The sequence below is a fragment of the Pteropus alecto genome, unplaced genomic scaffold (genome assembly GCF_000325575.1).
Source record: "Pteropus alecto unplaced genomic scaffold, ASM32557v1 scaffold76, whole genome shotgun sequence".
Taxonomy (NCBI): domain Eukaryota; kingdom Metazoa; phylum Chordata; class Mammalia; order Chiroptera; family Pteropodidae; genus Pteropus; species Pteropus alecto.
The window spans coordinates 29,953,749-29,969,512 of NW_006443138.1; the positions used below are offsets into that span (position 1 = coordinate 29,953,749).

General features: G+C 34.1%; 1 protein-coding gene across 5 annotated transcripts in view; it reads left to right on the top strand.

Moving 5' to 3' along the window:
* The window catches only part of ADIPOR2 (adiponectin receptor 2), a 76,398-nt gene that overhangs the window by 38,418 nt on the left and 22,216 nt on the right, over positions 1-15,764 (top strand). Inside the window, exons 2-3 of one of the 5 annotated variants that reach the window (XM_025040959.1) lie at positions 866-909; positions 2,259-2,330. The exons of 2 other annotated variants lie outside the window; for them this stretch is intronic. In XM_025040959.1, the coding sequence (XP_024896727.1) occupies positions 871-909; positions 2,259-2,330 (111 nt within the window). In that variant the 5' untranslated portion in view covers positions 866-870. Of the gene's footprint in view, positions 1-865; positions 910-2,258; positions 2,331-15,764 lie in introns of those variants that run through there. 2 more of the 5 variants (XM_015598472.2, XM_015598474.2) reach the window with 2 other exon arrangements.

Consider the following 15,764-nt stretch of genomic DNA (forward strand, 5'->3'; position numbering starts at 1 on the left):
AGTACACAGCCCCCACAATAAAGGATTATCTAGCTGACTATGTCAGTAGTGCCAAAGATGAGAAACCCGAATATTCTAACTACCTTAGTAGCACATTGTTAACAGCAGCATATCTAGAACTGTTATACTTTTTAGTAATAGAAGTATCGTAGCAATAGTTTTTCAGATTTTTCCAGGGCTCTTATTTTACAAATCTCCCAGGAGATTCCATCAAATCAAAATCCTTGTAAATGATCCATCTTAAGGTGTGCCGTACACAGCCTGCAAGGTGGAACACAGTGGTCTTATTTGCCTACTCGGGCCAGGTGCCTTTCTTTCTTGCTAGGAATATGGTGGTGATTAAGACAGCCACGATTCCTACCTATATAGTGCAAGTGGAGAAGTGGAGGAGACACAGGCAATAAACCCCTGAAATACATAAATAAGATTATTTCAGTCAATGTTAAGTTACGAGGGAGAAAGTATGCTAAGGTAGTGGGCTACTTAGTGAGATACTTTAAATTTTTTAAAATTTTGTATCAAAACTTAATTTTTTGGAGCAGTTTTAGGTTCACAGCAAAATTGAGGGGAAAGTACAAAGCTTTCCCACACACCTCTTGCCCTCACACATGCATACCTTATTACCAACATTCTTCACCAGAGCGGTACATTTGTTATACTTGATGAACCTAAACTGACACATCATAATCACCCAAACTCCATAGTTTACATTACACTTTACTCTTGATGATTACACGTTCTATGGGTTTGGACAAATTTATGACATGTATCATCCTTCATTATGTTATACAGAGTAGTTTCACTGCCCTAAAAATCCTGTGCTCTGCCTATCTGCCTTCCCTCCCCTGATTTTTTTTTTTTTTAGGTAAAATGGTAAAGAAAGCCTCTTTAAGGAAGAGCATGTTTGAGGTAAGTCCTGAATGATAAGGAACCAGCCATTCAAAGACCTGAGGAAAGAATTTTTCTAGGCAGAGGAAACAAGCTAGTGCAGCTATCTGAAGGTAGAATAAGTGTTTCTTTTTTTCTTCTTCCTCTTCTTCTCTCCTTTAAAAAAATTTTTTTTTTTTTTTAAGAAGGCTAGTGTAAGAGTATAAGTAACATGAGAAAAGAGTGAGGTCAGTGGGCCAGGTAGAGACCAGATCATATTAGGTCTATAGAAGAAGTTTAAATGGTATTTTAATAAAATCCACTGGAAAGTGGGCAGCCTTCGAGGTGTTTAAACAGAAGGGAGAGATTGGTGATTTTGAAAAAGATCACTCTGGGTGTAGATTATGAATTGTGAAGAAGACAGAATGGAAGGAAGACAGGAACCTGTTAGACTAATTCTAGATGAGAGAAGATGTTGCCTTGAAACAGAGTGGTAGTAATAGCGGAAATGGAGAGAAAAGGACAGATTTTGGGTATATTTTGGAGGTCAAGCAAGCGGGACTTACTGATGGATTAGATGTGGAGAATGCGGAAAAGAGAGGAATCAGGGATGATTGCTGGATAAAACTGAGACTGGTGAAGCAAGAATGAAGAGCAGGTTTAAAGGGGGGAAGTTAAGAGTTCTGTTCTAGAATGTTAGATTTAAGCTTATTATTAGTTGTCTTAGAAGAGATACTGAGTAGGCAGTAACTATATCACTGTTTTTAATGTATCACTTCCTTAACTGTTTAAAGCTGAAATGTTTGCTTATTGAATCTAAAGAATTTTAAAGCTTGAAAGAATTTCAGGTTAGCCAATTGGAGATTAAAAATGGCAACAAAGTTCTGTTTATAGTATTTGTTGTTACATTTTGGTGGCGAGATATAGTAAAATGTTTTTAGAATTCAGAATTTGCCCAGCCAGTCTCTTTTGTGTCAGTCACATTAATTATCTATTTCTTGTTATACTGTGTATTTTTGTTTACCATCTTTACTCGATAGTGTGTTCTAAATGATAGTTTAGTATTTTTTGTTTCACTAACAAATAACTGAATGTGTTTTTTGTCCTTATATGAATGAGCTCATTATATTGCTGTGAAAACCTGTATTTGATGTTCCTTTAATCTTAGAGGTAACCCAAAAGCCAACAGCCTGAACAAAAGAAACATTTCTTTCTGTTTTAATAGACTTTCTACCAGGAATCAAGGAGAGGATATGATCCATAGATTGTAGAATGTTAGAGCTGAAAAGTCTCTCTGAAATCATCTTGTTTATCTTCCTTAATTTATGGATGAGAAAATTGTGGTTTTATTCCTAATGAAAATTTGTTCTTTGTGTATTTTTTCTTTGGAGTGGAAATTCTTTGCTGAAAAAGAGAATGTGGTTTATGAAGAGACCAACAGTAGCCTGTACTACCTACTTGGGGTATGGTTTCAATAGAAAACTTACCATTTAAGCAATGAAAATGTTTCTTTTGCTTCAGTCTTTCGTTGGCCTGCCTTCTCTATATTCATTGCAACTTCTGCTTTATATTTAATCTATGTACAGTACTGTCTCTTGCTGCTAATTTCAGGCTTATTAACAGAATAATCATGAGAACTAGAAAAGAAGAGAGATAGAGTTACAGAATACTATGCAATTTTGAGACTGAAATTAAAGATACAATATTAATATAATATTTTCAAGTGACTTGAACGGTTTTATATACTGTTTTTATGTTTGTTTTTAGAGAAAGGATTCATTTTTTGTAATTTCCAGTTTTTGAAGTGGAACTATCTGAACTGTTAGCAAATAGAGTGTATCCTTCTAAATAATTTACTGCCTTTACTTTGTATGTAGCAATTTCATAGGTATTGTCTCATGTGCTTCTCAGAACCACACTCTGAAATAGGAAGAACAGGTATGATCTTGTTTTGAAGGTAGATGAAAGTAAGATTTAGAAAGTTTTAGAGTTATTTGCCCAAGGTCATATGGCTAAATGAGAGAGCATGTGCTAAGTCTTCTAACTGCTCTTTCTGCTGAACAAAGCTGCCTTAATGACAGTTGGCACCAGATTGACTTCATGTTTCTCAGTTCCAAACCCTGTCCCTGAGTATTTATGTTGAGCCCAGAGGTTAGATTCAACTGTTGGTGCTTGTTTTTTTAATGGAATTGTTGCACACCTTATTTTCTATTAAGCCAGATTGATTTTGCTTCCTAGGTACAATCTAACCTAATGGATTTTTTGTTTATTTTGTAAATAAATAAATCTAATCATGGTGCTGTCCTTCACATTTCTAATGATTTTGCATCATTTTCTTTCTTTTTTTTTAAAATTATTTATTATTATTTATGCCAACAGCACCTAGTCTTTCTAGGTGGTTTCCCATCCAAGTACTAACCAGGCCCGACCTTGCTTAGCTTCTGAGATCAGACATTGGGCTTGTTCAGGGTAGCACAGCCATAGACCATGGACCATTGCTCCACTGGGACGCGAACCCAGGACCTTCTGCTTGTAAAGCAGACATGCTAACCACTACACTATGGAACCACGTCCTTGCATAATTTTCTTTGAGTATTTTGTTCTCTCTTTTTAAGATACGGAACTTAACTAGATTGCATAAGCTTTTAAGAAAATGTGGTGATTTCCCTTAAGCTCTCTAGTGCATTAAATGCCAATTGTGCATAGGATAAAAGCATAATAGAAAAGGCAACAGAGTGTCTTTTTAAAAAAATTATAAACAAGTGAAATTCTGAATTTATAAAAATAAAGTTTAAAGGTAGTTAGTTACTTGCATTATAGAGTGATATGTCTTTTTGTACAAGTGTTTATCAGCAGTTTCCTTTAAGTCAGTGAATCTATTAGGAATTCTTATCCAATTACCTATGGCTCTTTAAAGAAAATAAATACAAATGTGACGATTTCATTCCAGACCTACTGAACCAGAATATTTGGGTCCTGGATATATGTCTTTTTTTTAAAGCTTCACAAGTAATGAAAATACTTATTATTGTTTAATTACAAGTTCCTAAAGTAATTAGTTCTGTTTTATTTAACACAATTAATGTGTTAAAAACTTCTCAGGAATAATGCTTTGCAAAGAACAAATCTCTACATGTCCTCTAAGAAATATTCGGGAAATAAAGTTTGATTTATTTGTTATTTGTTAAAGGAAAATATCACATTTACTCACAGTTGCCTCTTTTTAAAAAATTGAGATGATTTACATATAAAGTTCATCAATTTAAAGTTCACAAATCAGTGGTTTTCATATATTCACAGAATTGTGTAAACATCACTACAATCTAAGTTGAAAACATTTTTATCATTCAAGGAAACTGCTTATCCATTAGCTATTACTCCCTATCCCCACCTCCTAACCCTGGGCAACTTTCAGTCTGCTTTCTGTCTTTATGAATTTGCCTGTTCTGGACTTTTAAATAAATGGAATCATATAATATATAGTGTTTAGTGACTGGCTCTTTTACTTAGCATAATGTTTTCAAGGTTTATGTTGTAGCATGTATCATAACATCATTCCCATTTATGGCTGAATAATATTCTGTTGTGTGGGTAATACTACATTTTATTTATCCAGAATCAGTTGATGGACATTTGTGTTGTTTCCATTTTTGGCTATTACGAATAACATTGCTGTGAACATTGATATACAAATTTTTGTGTGGACATAGGTTTTCATTTCTCTTGGGTATATACATAGGAATGATTTTTCCAGGCCATGTGTTCATTCTAATGTTTAACATTTCGAGGAACTGCTAGAATGTTTTCTGTATACAAAATGTACCATTTTACATCTCCACCAGCAGTATATGAGGGTTCTACTTTCTCCATATCCTAGCCAACACTTCCTTTGGTCTGTCTTTGATAATAGCCATTCTTGTGGCTGTGAAGTGGTATCTCATTGTGGTCACAGTTGGCTCTTGAGCTTTTATCTTGAGCTTTTATCAGGAGACCTACCTACGTTAGTTGTGGCTGAAGAGTTTAATTATTTAACTTCTTTGGAAATAGAAGCTAAATTCAAACCTATTACAAAACTCAAGTTGTGTCAATTCAACTTTTAACAATCCATTTCTTTTGATCTATATTGTTGCTACTTTAGTCTACACTACTATCATCTCCCATCTGGAATATTGGGCTAGGACTTTCTGTTTGTTACTTATTCCGTTCAATATACTCTTCACACAGTTGCTAAAGAGAGCTCTTAAAAATGCAAAGTTTGTTATGCCATTCCCATTTTCAAAAATACTTCGTTTCCCATTACACTTAGGATAAAATCTTCACTCTCTTTTCATCATCTTACCTTTGCCTTTCTCTCTAACTTCATTTTAGGACATTCTCTTTCTTGTTCAGTGAGCCTCAGCCACACTAGTGTTATTTTACTTCTTCAAATGGACTGAGGTCTCCCCAGCTTCAGAGCCTTCAAACATAGGTATTTCCTGTGCTTGGAGTGTTCTGACATTCACACCTCTGGCTTTCTGCTGCTAATCCTTTAGTATTCAGGTTAAGTATCACTTCCTCAGAGAACCTTTCTCAAATTCTCTACCCCCACTTCATCCTATATTATCTTTAACCATACCTTTTATTTTTTATAACAGTATATATCATAACTTATAACCATATTTTGTATGATTAGATGTTTAATTGTTATTTTTGCTTTTATACTCTGTGTTCCATGGTGGACAGAATCTTACCTTTTGTGCATCTCATTCTTAGATTTTTGCCCAGACTTTTATTCATGGTGGGCATATAATACATAGTTATCAAATGAATTTGTCAGTAGCAAATTTAGAGTTCTATGTCTAAATTATTTCAGGTAGTTTCAATAAAGAGATGTGCAGAAAGAGAACATTGATTCATGCTATTTTGATGTTCAGAAACTTAATTAACATACTTATTTAGATGGACTAATGTATTCTTAATATTTCTTAAAGGAATAATGATAGCTCACAGAGGCAATTATCTAAGCCCTTTTGCAAATATCTTATTCATTCCTAAAGTAGCCTTATGGAGTAGGTATTATTAATAGGATCTCTGTTTTGCCCATGAGGAAACTGAGGCTCCATTGAATTTATGTGAGTTATATACATCAGGACTCTTGTTGAAGGATCATATACTTTTTTCTCTTCATGAGGGCTGAGTTTTCTTTTCACTGGTTTATTGTCAAAAGTGTGACTTGGCAATCTCAGTGATTATTTGCCTTTAATACATTTTAAAGGACATTATTTCCATAGATGGTCAGAATTGTGGAAAAAGAGATCCTGTGTTTGCTGATAGTAATTGTGGAATTGATTCTCAGTAGCATCAAATGAAATATCTGTTTGCCCACTTGCATTGTTTCTCTATGTTTAGGAGTCTTTCATTTGAGGTGATGGAGAGGTTAATCTCTTTGGTTCCTTATGAAGCAAAATGTTTTTTTTGTTTATTTTTTAAGAAAGTACTGGACTAGAAATCAAATACTTTAAAATTTAAATCTCTGGAATAGATATCTGTATATTTTACAAGTTTTTCCACATGATTCTGCGACACACTTAAAAGTTGAGAGCCAATGATCACAGTCTTCTTTTCATGATACATATGAATAGGTTACAACTGATGGAACTTCCACTGGGGTAATGCTAGGCCCACAGGAGCTGTGTGTGTCCTCTCCTGTAAATAAATTATATAGTAATGGCATGTATGTACCTTGTCTCACAGAGATGTCTTGAGAATAAGTACATGAAAAGCAATGAGAACATTGCCTGATACATGGAAAGTACTTAATAAATGTTAAATATAGCACATTATTGGAGATGTATGTCTGTTTCAAAAAGAAAAGACTTGCTTAAATTTGACCCGAGAAAGGCAGACTGTCCTATCGAAAGGACAAAGTTAATTTATCAGGTTACTGTTTTTATAATTTTCTTATTAAAGCTTGCAATCTCTCTTAAAAAAAAAAATTGACTTGGTTATTATCTTTCTCCATTTACCTGGATATAATATCTACCCCCAGCAACTAAAATAGTCTGAGAATATTGTATTTCTTCAATAAATATTTAAATAAAGATATAATGAATGCTTGAACCTGAGTTTTAGCCATGGCTCTACTGCCAACCAATTGGTTGGCCAATTGTCTTAATTTCTTGGGGCCTCATTTTTTTTTTATATGAAGTTGTTGAGCTAGGTCTTATTGAGGGTTTTCTCAATCTCCAAATTTCTGTGGTCCCCCCACTCTAGTTTTAACACTTTTTATTAGAGGATAAAAAATGAATGAGGGTCATAATTATATTTTTTATAGATCAATTCGATTAGGTGTCTTTGCTAAAGCAACTTTATTTAGTGGATACTTTTATCATGTTTGATTTTACTTAAGGAAGCCATTCTGTGCACCAGTAGATAATCTTAAGGGAAGCAGTTTGATAAAAGGGACAAAAAGCAGGATTTTGAGTTCAGGGAGACCTGGATTTGAATCCCTGATCTCTTCTACATCATTATTTCCAACCTTTTTACATGGGCAGGTCCTTAAAATAAAAAAAACAACAAAAATCTTATCGAAGTATAATATGCACACAGAAAAGTATATACATCATAAGTGAATGGTATGATAATTGTACACACTTGTATAACCAACTCTCCCAGGGCTCCCCCTAACTCCCACACCCTCCTCCCCATAGTCACTGCCTAGTCCTCTCCCCCAGAGGTAACCATTATCTTGACTTCTTATGGGATAGATTAGTTTTGCCTTTTTCTGTACTTTATATCATTAGAGCCATTCAGTATGTACTCTTGTATCGGACTTTTTGCACTTCGAACTATGTTTATGAAATTCATTTGTATTTACTTAGTGTAGCTGTAGATCGTTCATTTTCATTGCTCTATGGTATTTCTCTGTGAATATACCACATTTTATTCATTCTGTTGTTGAAGGCTATCTCGGTTGTTTCCATTTTTGGGCTATTATAAGTAGTGTCTCTATGAATATACTAGTACTTGTCTTCAGGTGAACATATAGATATATTTCTGTTAGTTATATACCTAGGAATAGAATTGCTGGGCCAGGAGATAACCCCTTTCTTCTTTTAAATATCAGAAACATTTAATAGACCCCCTACATGATAGTCCTGCTTTTAATATTAGTTTGAAAAAAATACTTGAGAGAAATTGACTGTGAATTGAGTTTATCTTAAGTGAATTCATATTTTGTAAATAACTACAGCACCTATATGTATTAGAAGAGTGGAACTGCCTACATGTAAGATGGATGTCATTAGGTTGAGAATCAAGGTGCTACCTAGAGCTGTCTGACTTCCCTTAGCTTCCATTCATTTCTTCATTTACTATGCTTCATCTGGATTTCTACATTATAAAATGGGGATAAAAATATTCATCTCAGAAGGTTGTTGTGAGGATTTGATTTTTTAATTCGTAAAAGCATTAGTACAATGTCTAACATATTGTTAGTACAAAATAAATAGTAATTCTATTACCCTGTCCTTCCTTTGTCACAATACTCAACTGATGTAATTGCTGTAAATCCTGGTTAACATATTCTAAACTTACCCATATATCTAAACTACCCTGGACTTCAACAGTCTCTTCACAAAGGTGATTTCTAAATCTGTCGCTGTAGTACTGGCCTCTTTACTGGACCTTTAACTGTTTCAAACTGAACTAATTTAGCCTGCTCTCTCCCTCACCAGATTTTCCTTCTGACTTCCTAATTTGTTGCTTAGTATCAACTTTCTTTAAAATTCCCAAGCTTGGTTTCTAGAATGTCAGTGGAAAGAATACCAGGAGTCATTTGGTTTATTTAGTACATACACACATGCATTTATTCTTTCTGCAGATGGTTTTAGTTTCTTTACCATATATTGGCACTTTGGAAATACGAAGACGTTTTCTGCCCTTAAGCAGCTTACAGTCTGGTTGGAGAGACAGACAAATCAATACATTTGAAGTAGTGAGTGACTATATGTAGAGGGTACTGTGGAAGCAACTCTTCCTGCAGATGGGGGATCTGGGAAGATAAAACTGGAGTTTCAGGGATAGCCAAGAGAAGGGGAACAGCAGATGTAAGAAGTAAGAAATAACATGTTGCTTTTAGGGAATAGTGGTAATAATAATAGCTAATGTGTATTGAGTTTTTATGTTGGTATCTATCTTTGTCTTAACCTATAAAATGTTCAGCATAGCTAAAATGAAGGATCAAGGGTACAAAGGAATGGAGGGTTTGGTACCAGGTAAAGTCTAGACAGTTGGGGCCTAAAATCCAGATCTCTAGACTCCTGGTTTAATATTCTTCCATCATCCAAAATTCTCTTTGAAATGTGTAATGCGTATTGGTCGAAATGAATAGGCCATTGCTTCTAGGCCTCTGACTCTAAAGCCTGGGCTTTTTAAACTGTATTCACTGAAGTTTTATAAGTTAAGCATTTTGTAAGCTTCTTCACACAACATAAAGAGGCATTTCAAAACAGCTTGCCCTGATCGTTAGTTTTATGGTTTTATTTCACATCTCTGAGTTTTCAAGGTAAGTCAAATAGAGAGCAGCTTTATGGTTGCACTCCTTTTTCTCTGTTCCAGATTCTTCATAAATGGAGGATTATAAGCCAACTTTTATTCATTCAGCCTAGAAATTATTCTGTCAAACATTTATTTTATCCAAACACATAAGAATGCCACTGTATGTTAATTAGTTCATCATATGAAAGCTAACTTATAAATAGACTCCTGTCTGTAAATCACTTCATTTTCTTTTCTGAGGAAATCTACTTAGGAAATTCAGTTAAGATTAGAGAGTTCCTGTATGAGAAAAAAAAAAAAAAGGATGATTTTAAAGATTGTTTTCATCAAGCTTTGATAGAGATAACTACAGTAAGTCCTCACTTAACATCATCAATAGATTCTGCAGCTTTAAGTGAAATAACACATAACAAAACCATTTTACCATAGGCTAATTGCTATAAACAAGAGTTAAGTACCTATAGTATCTCATCGACATTATAATGAAATGATGTTATTTGAGGACCTCCTGTTGTCTGTACAGGCTAAGAATATATATATTTATAGGAAGGCCAAAATGAATGTTTTTATAGAGTAGATATTGTATTTATTCCATTGGACGATACCACAGTCAGTGCTTACTCTTTCAGTTACCATTTTTTTGGTAGACTTTTTAATTTCCACTAACTCTTGTGTTTCTATTTATTAGCTATATCAGCTTGCTAATGCCTTTACTACACATTTCAGATTTCTAAATTTAGGACTGGATTCAACCTGTCAACTTTTCAAAAAGACCAGAAAGGAGAGGTCATGGATGATGGATATTTATAGGGTTTTGGAGTCTGGATTCTAGTGGTTTAAGGCAGGTTCTTTCAGTACAGAGAACATATTGGCACTGGGCAAAGTTTGTGATAGAATAACTTAGGATTGGTGGAACAATATGAGCAAATATTTGTTTGATAAGTGAGCAGGTTTGCCCAGCTGAGCAATTTATTGTACTAAGGGGCTGGTTGGGCAGTCTGTCGTTCAGTTAAATGAATTTTTGAGGAGTTCCTAAAGCTAATAATAAAGTTATTTACTTCCTGGGCAAGAATTTCCTGGGACAAATGATAAAGTCATATTGATGTAAGGGCTTTAGGTCTTAGTGCTTGTAATTAAGTGTATGCAGAAAGTCTCAGTTCTCAGTGACATCCAAAAAGGCAGACACGGTTTAATTAAAGATTTACTGTTTCCAGCCCTAGGCACTTTACCATTTCTTTGACCTTAATCTTCTAATTGTGGATGGTTTTATGATTGTGGATCTCTGTGGCACTTTGAGACTTCAACTAATATTTAAGTATGTAATTTATCCCTAAAAGCACCCTAAGTTTCAGCTGAACTGAATTAGTCTCTTTTCTTCAAAATGGTACTTTTGCTTTTTCCCTCTTGACTGTTCTCTATTTTATCTTATCAAAATTCTGTACCTTATGCAACCTTTCCTGAGTTAACACACTCTTTGTCTTTAAACTCGCTATACCTTATTTGTATTATAATCCTTTATGTGGCTCATTCAGCCCCTTATTAGAGTGTAAGCCCATGGAAAACAGAGACGATATTTTACTCATCTTTTAAAAAATCCTTTTAATAAATATTTGTTAAACAATTACTCTGTTGATCCGAGTTGAACTAAAATGGGTGCCCAATAGATTCATGAATTATTTTCATATTAGACTGGTCTTTATCACTCTGGTTCTGTCTTTTCAAAGATAAAATATATACTCTAGAGAATTATCATTTTAGGTTGCACTTTGGACAGATCATTGGTGTTAAATAATTGTGTTTTGAAATATAACCAACTTTAACTTAGTCTTCTCACAGATAGATTTCATTGAATGTAGGAGAGAAATAGATGTGTGTTTGTAATCACTTCACAGCATTGACCTCTCTTTAAGTTTAATATAGTGATTTATTCATAGAAATATGTAGGGAATTAAGTTTTATACCTTTATTTTAGGCAGCTTTAGATTTGTTTAATCTTTCATAATGTCTAGTTTCTCTTCATAATTTTTTTGTGGTGAGGGTTAGAAGTATGACAATAGAAGCAGAACACAGTATATATTTAACACTTGTATGTAATCATCTTAATATAGATGTAATTTAGTGTTGAAAGAGATCTTTGGATACTGTGGCTTAGTGGCTGCTAGATGGGAAACTGAAATTCCACTCATGACAAGGTAGTTCTTTAGAGTTAATATTGGGAGACAGAGACTATTTTATATGTAGTGACCAGTGTAGGCTTTCCAAACCTTATATGGCAGAGCTATAAACTTGCCCATATACCTAAGGAAAGTGTTTTTTAAATCCTGTGTTCTAGCTAATGTTTGCCTCTCCTGCTACTCATTATCCTCTGTCTAAGCCAAGGAACTCATTATCCTCTGCCTGACCCAAGGAACCCACTTCATGTAGATTTCCTAATTAGCAACTCCATAAGGCTTGGACATAATACATGGTTAATTATGGTCTAGCATTTTAGATTTTTTTTTTTTGAGGTCATATTTGTGAGTATTCCGTTATAGGAGGGTGAGAATTGGGGATAATACTTGATAAATCAACAGAGTTATTAGTACTTTGTACTTCTGAAAGAAACATTCTTTTATAAAAATTCAAAAATCTTGCTGATATGTTGGGGTGGATAGAAGTATTTATCTTTTCTGTGATAGGTATTTCTGACCACTGACCACATTCTGCCTCATAACATACACTGGCCCCCTGGATGGAATTATTACCAACAATAATAATGCCCATTCTGTTGAATTGAGATTAGCTTTTTTAGAAGCACCGTTTTGGATAAGAAAGGGTGGTTGTAATAGATGTGACAAGAAAATACATACAGGCAGCCCTAATTCTTTGCAAGTTTTCAGTATGTATGACTTTCAGTTACCATAGGTTGTTAAGTACCAGTTCCTCAACAATATGGTTTGATTTTAGTTGCCACAATATATTTGCTGTAATTTTATAAAGTACTAACTTTTCTGCTAGCTGTTAAGTCCATAGATCTATGTGCAAGTAGTAGGTATGCATCATGATTAGGAGCCAATCATGTCACTTTTTTGAAAGTCTGTCAGTGACTGATTATTGTACAATATTCATTAATGCACAAGACGAGAGAGTATATAGTTGTGTTGCTTCCCAGTAATAAATCTATGGGATGTTTTAATGGATAATCAAAAGAGAATTGGCTAACAAAGGTAAAAGTGAAGCAAAGAAATGAAAATGATAATGCTGAAAGTCAAATCAAACATAGGTGGAATTATAGAAGACATGGCTGACTGCAGAATTTTGACACTGCCACTATTTAAGAGATTTTAGCTAGAGGAACTTAGTGAAGGCAAACTTGTCAACATAAATGAGTAAAGTGTTTGTGACAGGATGAAAATGTCCAGAGATGTGATGTAGTCAAAAGAGTCAAATTAAAGGAACTCTTAAAGATCTTTCATGACACTGAAACACAAAGAATAAAATTTTGAAAGCTGATTTAAATTTAGAAAGGAGTATGACAGTTTGCCAAGGCATAGAAAAGATGCTCACTTTGTATTGTAAGTTATACAACAAAAAGAAGGCAAGAACTGTTCCAGTTACTCTCGGCAAGTTTTTTTTTTTTTTAATACAAATAAACAATTCTCAATGTTTCTATTTTGAAATATAGCATACTAAATAAAACTAGTTTTACTGTTTTTAAATTTTAAAAACTGACAGTTTTTAATGTTTTGACAAACTTTTTTTAAGATCATGAAATAGTCATTTTTCCCATTGGTTATTAAGATTGTTTTATGTGATTTTTGGCTTGCACAGTCATTTTTACTATCCTGCACTACTGTGCAAAGCAAGTTCTGCCTGTATGTCTTGTGGTCTTTTGGCCAAATGTCTACTACCCAAAAAAGCAGGCAGTTTCATAACTAGAAAGAGTGCAAATAGAGAGAATAGAGCATGAACTTTGGAACTATATGTGCCTCAGTTGAACTGACTTTGGCATTTTATAATTGTGTGACCTTGAACAAATTTAACTTCAGGTTCCTCATTTGTAAAATAGCTGCTCAGTGAATACTTTTTAAAATTTTGAATGACTGCTTATCATCTAGTTTTGGCACTAGTAACCACTTAATAAGTGGCTCACTTATTTTTAGCATCTTTCTGTTGTAAACACATAATACTGGATTGTGGCATATATAATTTGAAGTATATAGACCCTCTCCCTAATTTTTTAGGTCAGTTTCTCAACCACTATTGACATTTTGGCCAGATAGTTCTTTGTTGTGGGGAGCTGCCTTTTGTATTATAAGATGTTTAACAGCATCCTTCCTCTTCCTACTAGATGGCCAGTAGCATTCCCCTGGTTTGGAACAAGTAAAAATGACTCCACATATTGCCAAATGTTGGGATGGGGGACATTGTGTTAAATTTCCCCTAGTTGAGAACAGCTGCTTTAGACTTTTAAAATATTTTCTTAATTTATTTCTCTCCTTTCATATTTCTCTTCTTCAGTGTGGCCTTCTCTCTATTGCCAAAGTAATAGTTTCTAATTGCAATTTTTATAATGCTCAGCCTGCCCCGACCTCATATCATTTAAATGTTCACCTTTGCTTATAGGAGAAAGCCTAAAGCTCATTAGTATCAAAAGCCTTTAAGGAGCTGGTTCCTACCTAACTGCACCTCCATTCCTCCCCATTCCTATTAAAAAAACAACAACACTTTATTGGGATAATTTTAAAATGCCCAAATCTTAAATAATACATAGCACAATGACACAATGTATGTAAAGTGCTACATTAAGTATGACCACCACACAGGTCAAGATTCAGATTATTTCCTTTACTTCAGAAACTTCTGTGATACCCCTTTTTAGTCAGTAACCCCTCTCCATCTCACTCCCATTCTCAGAGGTTACTTTTCTGATTTTTGCCACGGTAGGTTTGTTTTGCTTGTTGCTGAACATAACATGAAATCATATAATACATACTGCCTTCATGATCGGCTTCTTTCAGCTGGCATGTTTTTGCTACTTACCCATATTGCTTTGTGTGTCACTAGCTTTTTTTTTAAATTATCGAGTAGTAGTCTTATATAACTATATCACACTTGTTTATTTTCTTATTGATTGGCAATTGGATTGTTTTTGGTTTTTGACTATTCTGAATAATGCTGCTATAGACCTCTTTGCCCTCTTAAATTATTTTCTTATTGTGGTAAAACATATAAAATTTGCCATTCTAACCATTTTTAAGCGTACATTTCAGTGGCATTAATTATGTTCACAGTGTTATGCAGCCATTACCACTATTTCCAAAGTTTTTATCACCCCAAACACAACTCTGTACCTATTAAGGAATAATTCTCCATTATCTCCTCCTTCCAGCCCAGCCCTTGGTAACCTCTAATGTACTTTCTGCCTCTATGAATTTGCCTATTTTAGATATTTCATATTAGTGTAATTGTAAAATAGTTGCCCTTTTGGCGTGTGTGGCACATTTCACTCAGCTTAATGTTCTCAAGGGTTCATCCATGTAGTAGCATGTATCAGAACTTCATTCCTTTTTATGACTGAGCAATTTCATTGTATGTATGTGTCACATTTTATCTGTTCATCTGTTCACGGACATTTGGGTTACCTTTTATAGCCTCACATCATATTTACTTTTTGCTGTATCCATGCTAAATGGCATATTATTTGTGCCATGCCTTTTCTTTCCTATGTGTTTTTGGATACTTGCTATTACCTTTACCTATCATTCCTTTCCCGTCATTTCTTACTCTTGAATACATTTTTCAGGACTTGGTTCAGATGTTACCTTTCCAGAAAACTTCCCAACAGGGCCAGAGTTAACTTTTCTCTTTTTTATTTGCATCAGATCTTTTTCATACTGTTCACCAGTTCATTGCTGTAGTTATTTACTTACATTCATGTCTTCTCCACTAGGTTGTCATACCTACTTTAATGTTCTCAGTACTTAGCACATCATTATAATAATAAAGACCATCATTTATTTATTGTTTTCTGAGTCCCAGGCCCTATGATAGATTCTTTTTATTCATTATTTTTGATCCTTAAAACATGTGCAGTGTAGGTACAGAATTTTAAAATCACTTTACAGATAAGGAAACTAATGCTTAGAGAGATTATATGTAATCTTGTTAGAGACTACAGAATATATCAGTAGTCAAAGTTTATTTGGCTTCAGACTCACTCTTAATTCATTATGGCAAACCATTTCCTAAAAAATGTTTGATTAAATGAGTAAACAGTGTTGGCCCCTGGCTGATGTTTGACTCAGACCATATATACTACATTCTGAATGTACTTTTGTTTTCTTTCAACAAACATGTATTAGCACTGCTGAAGACAC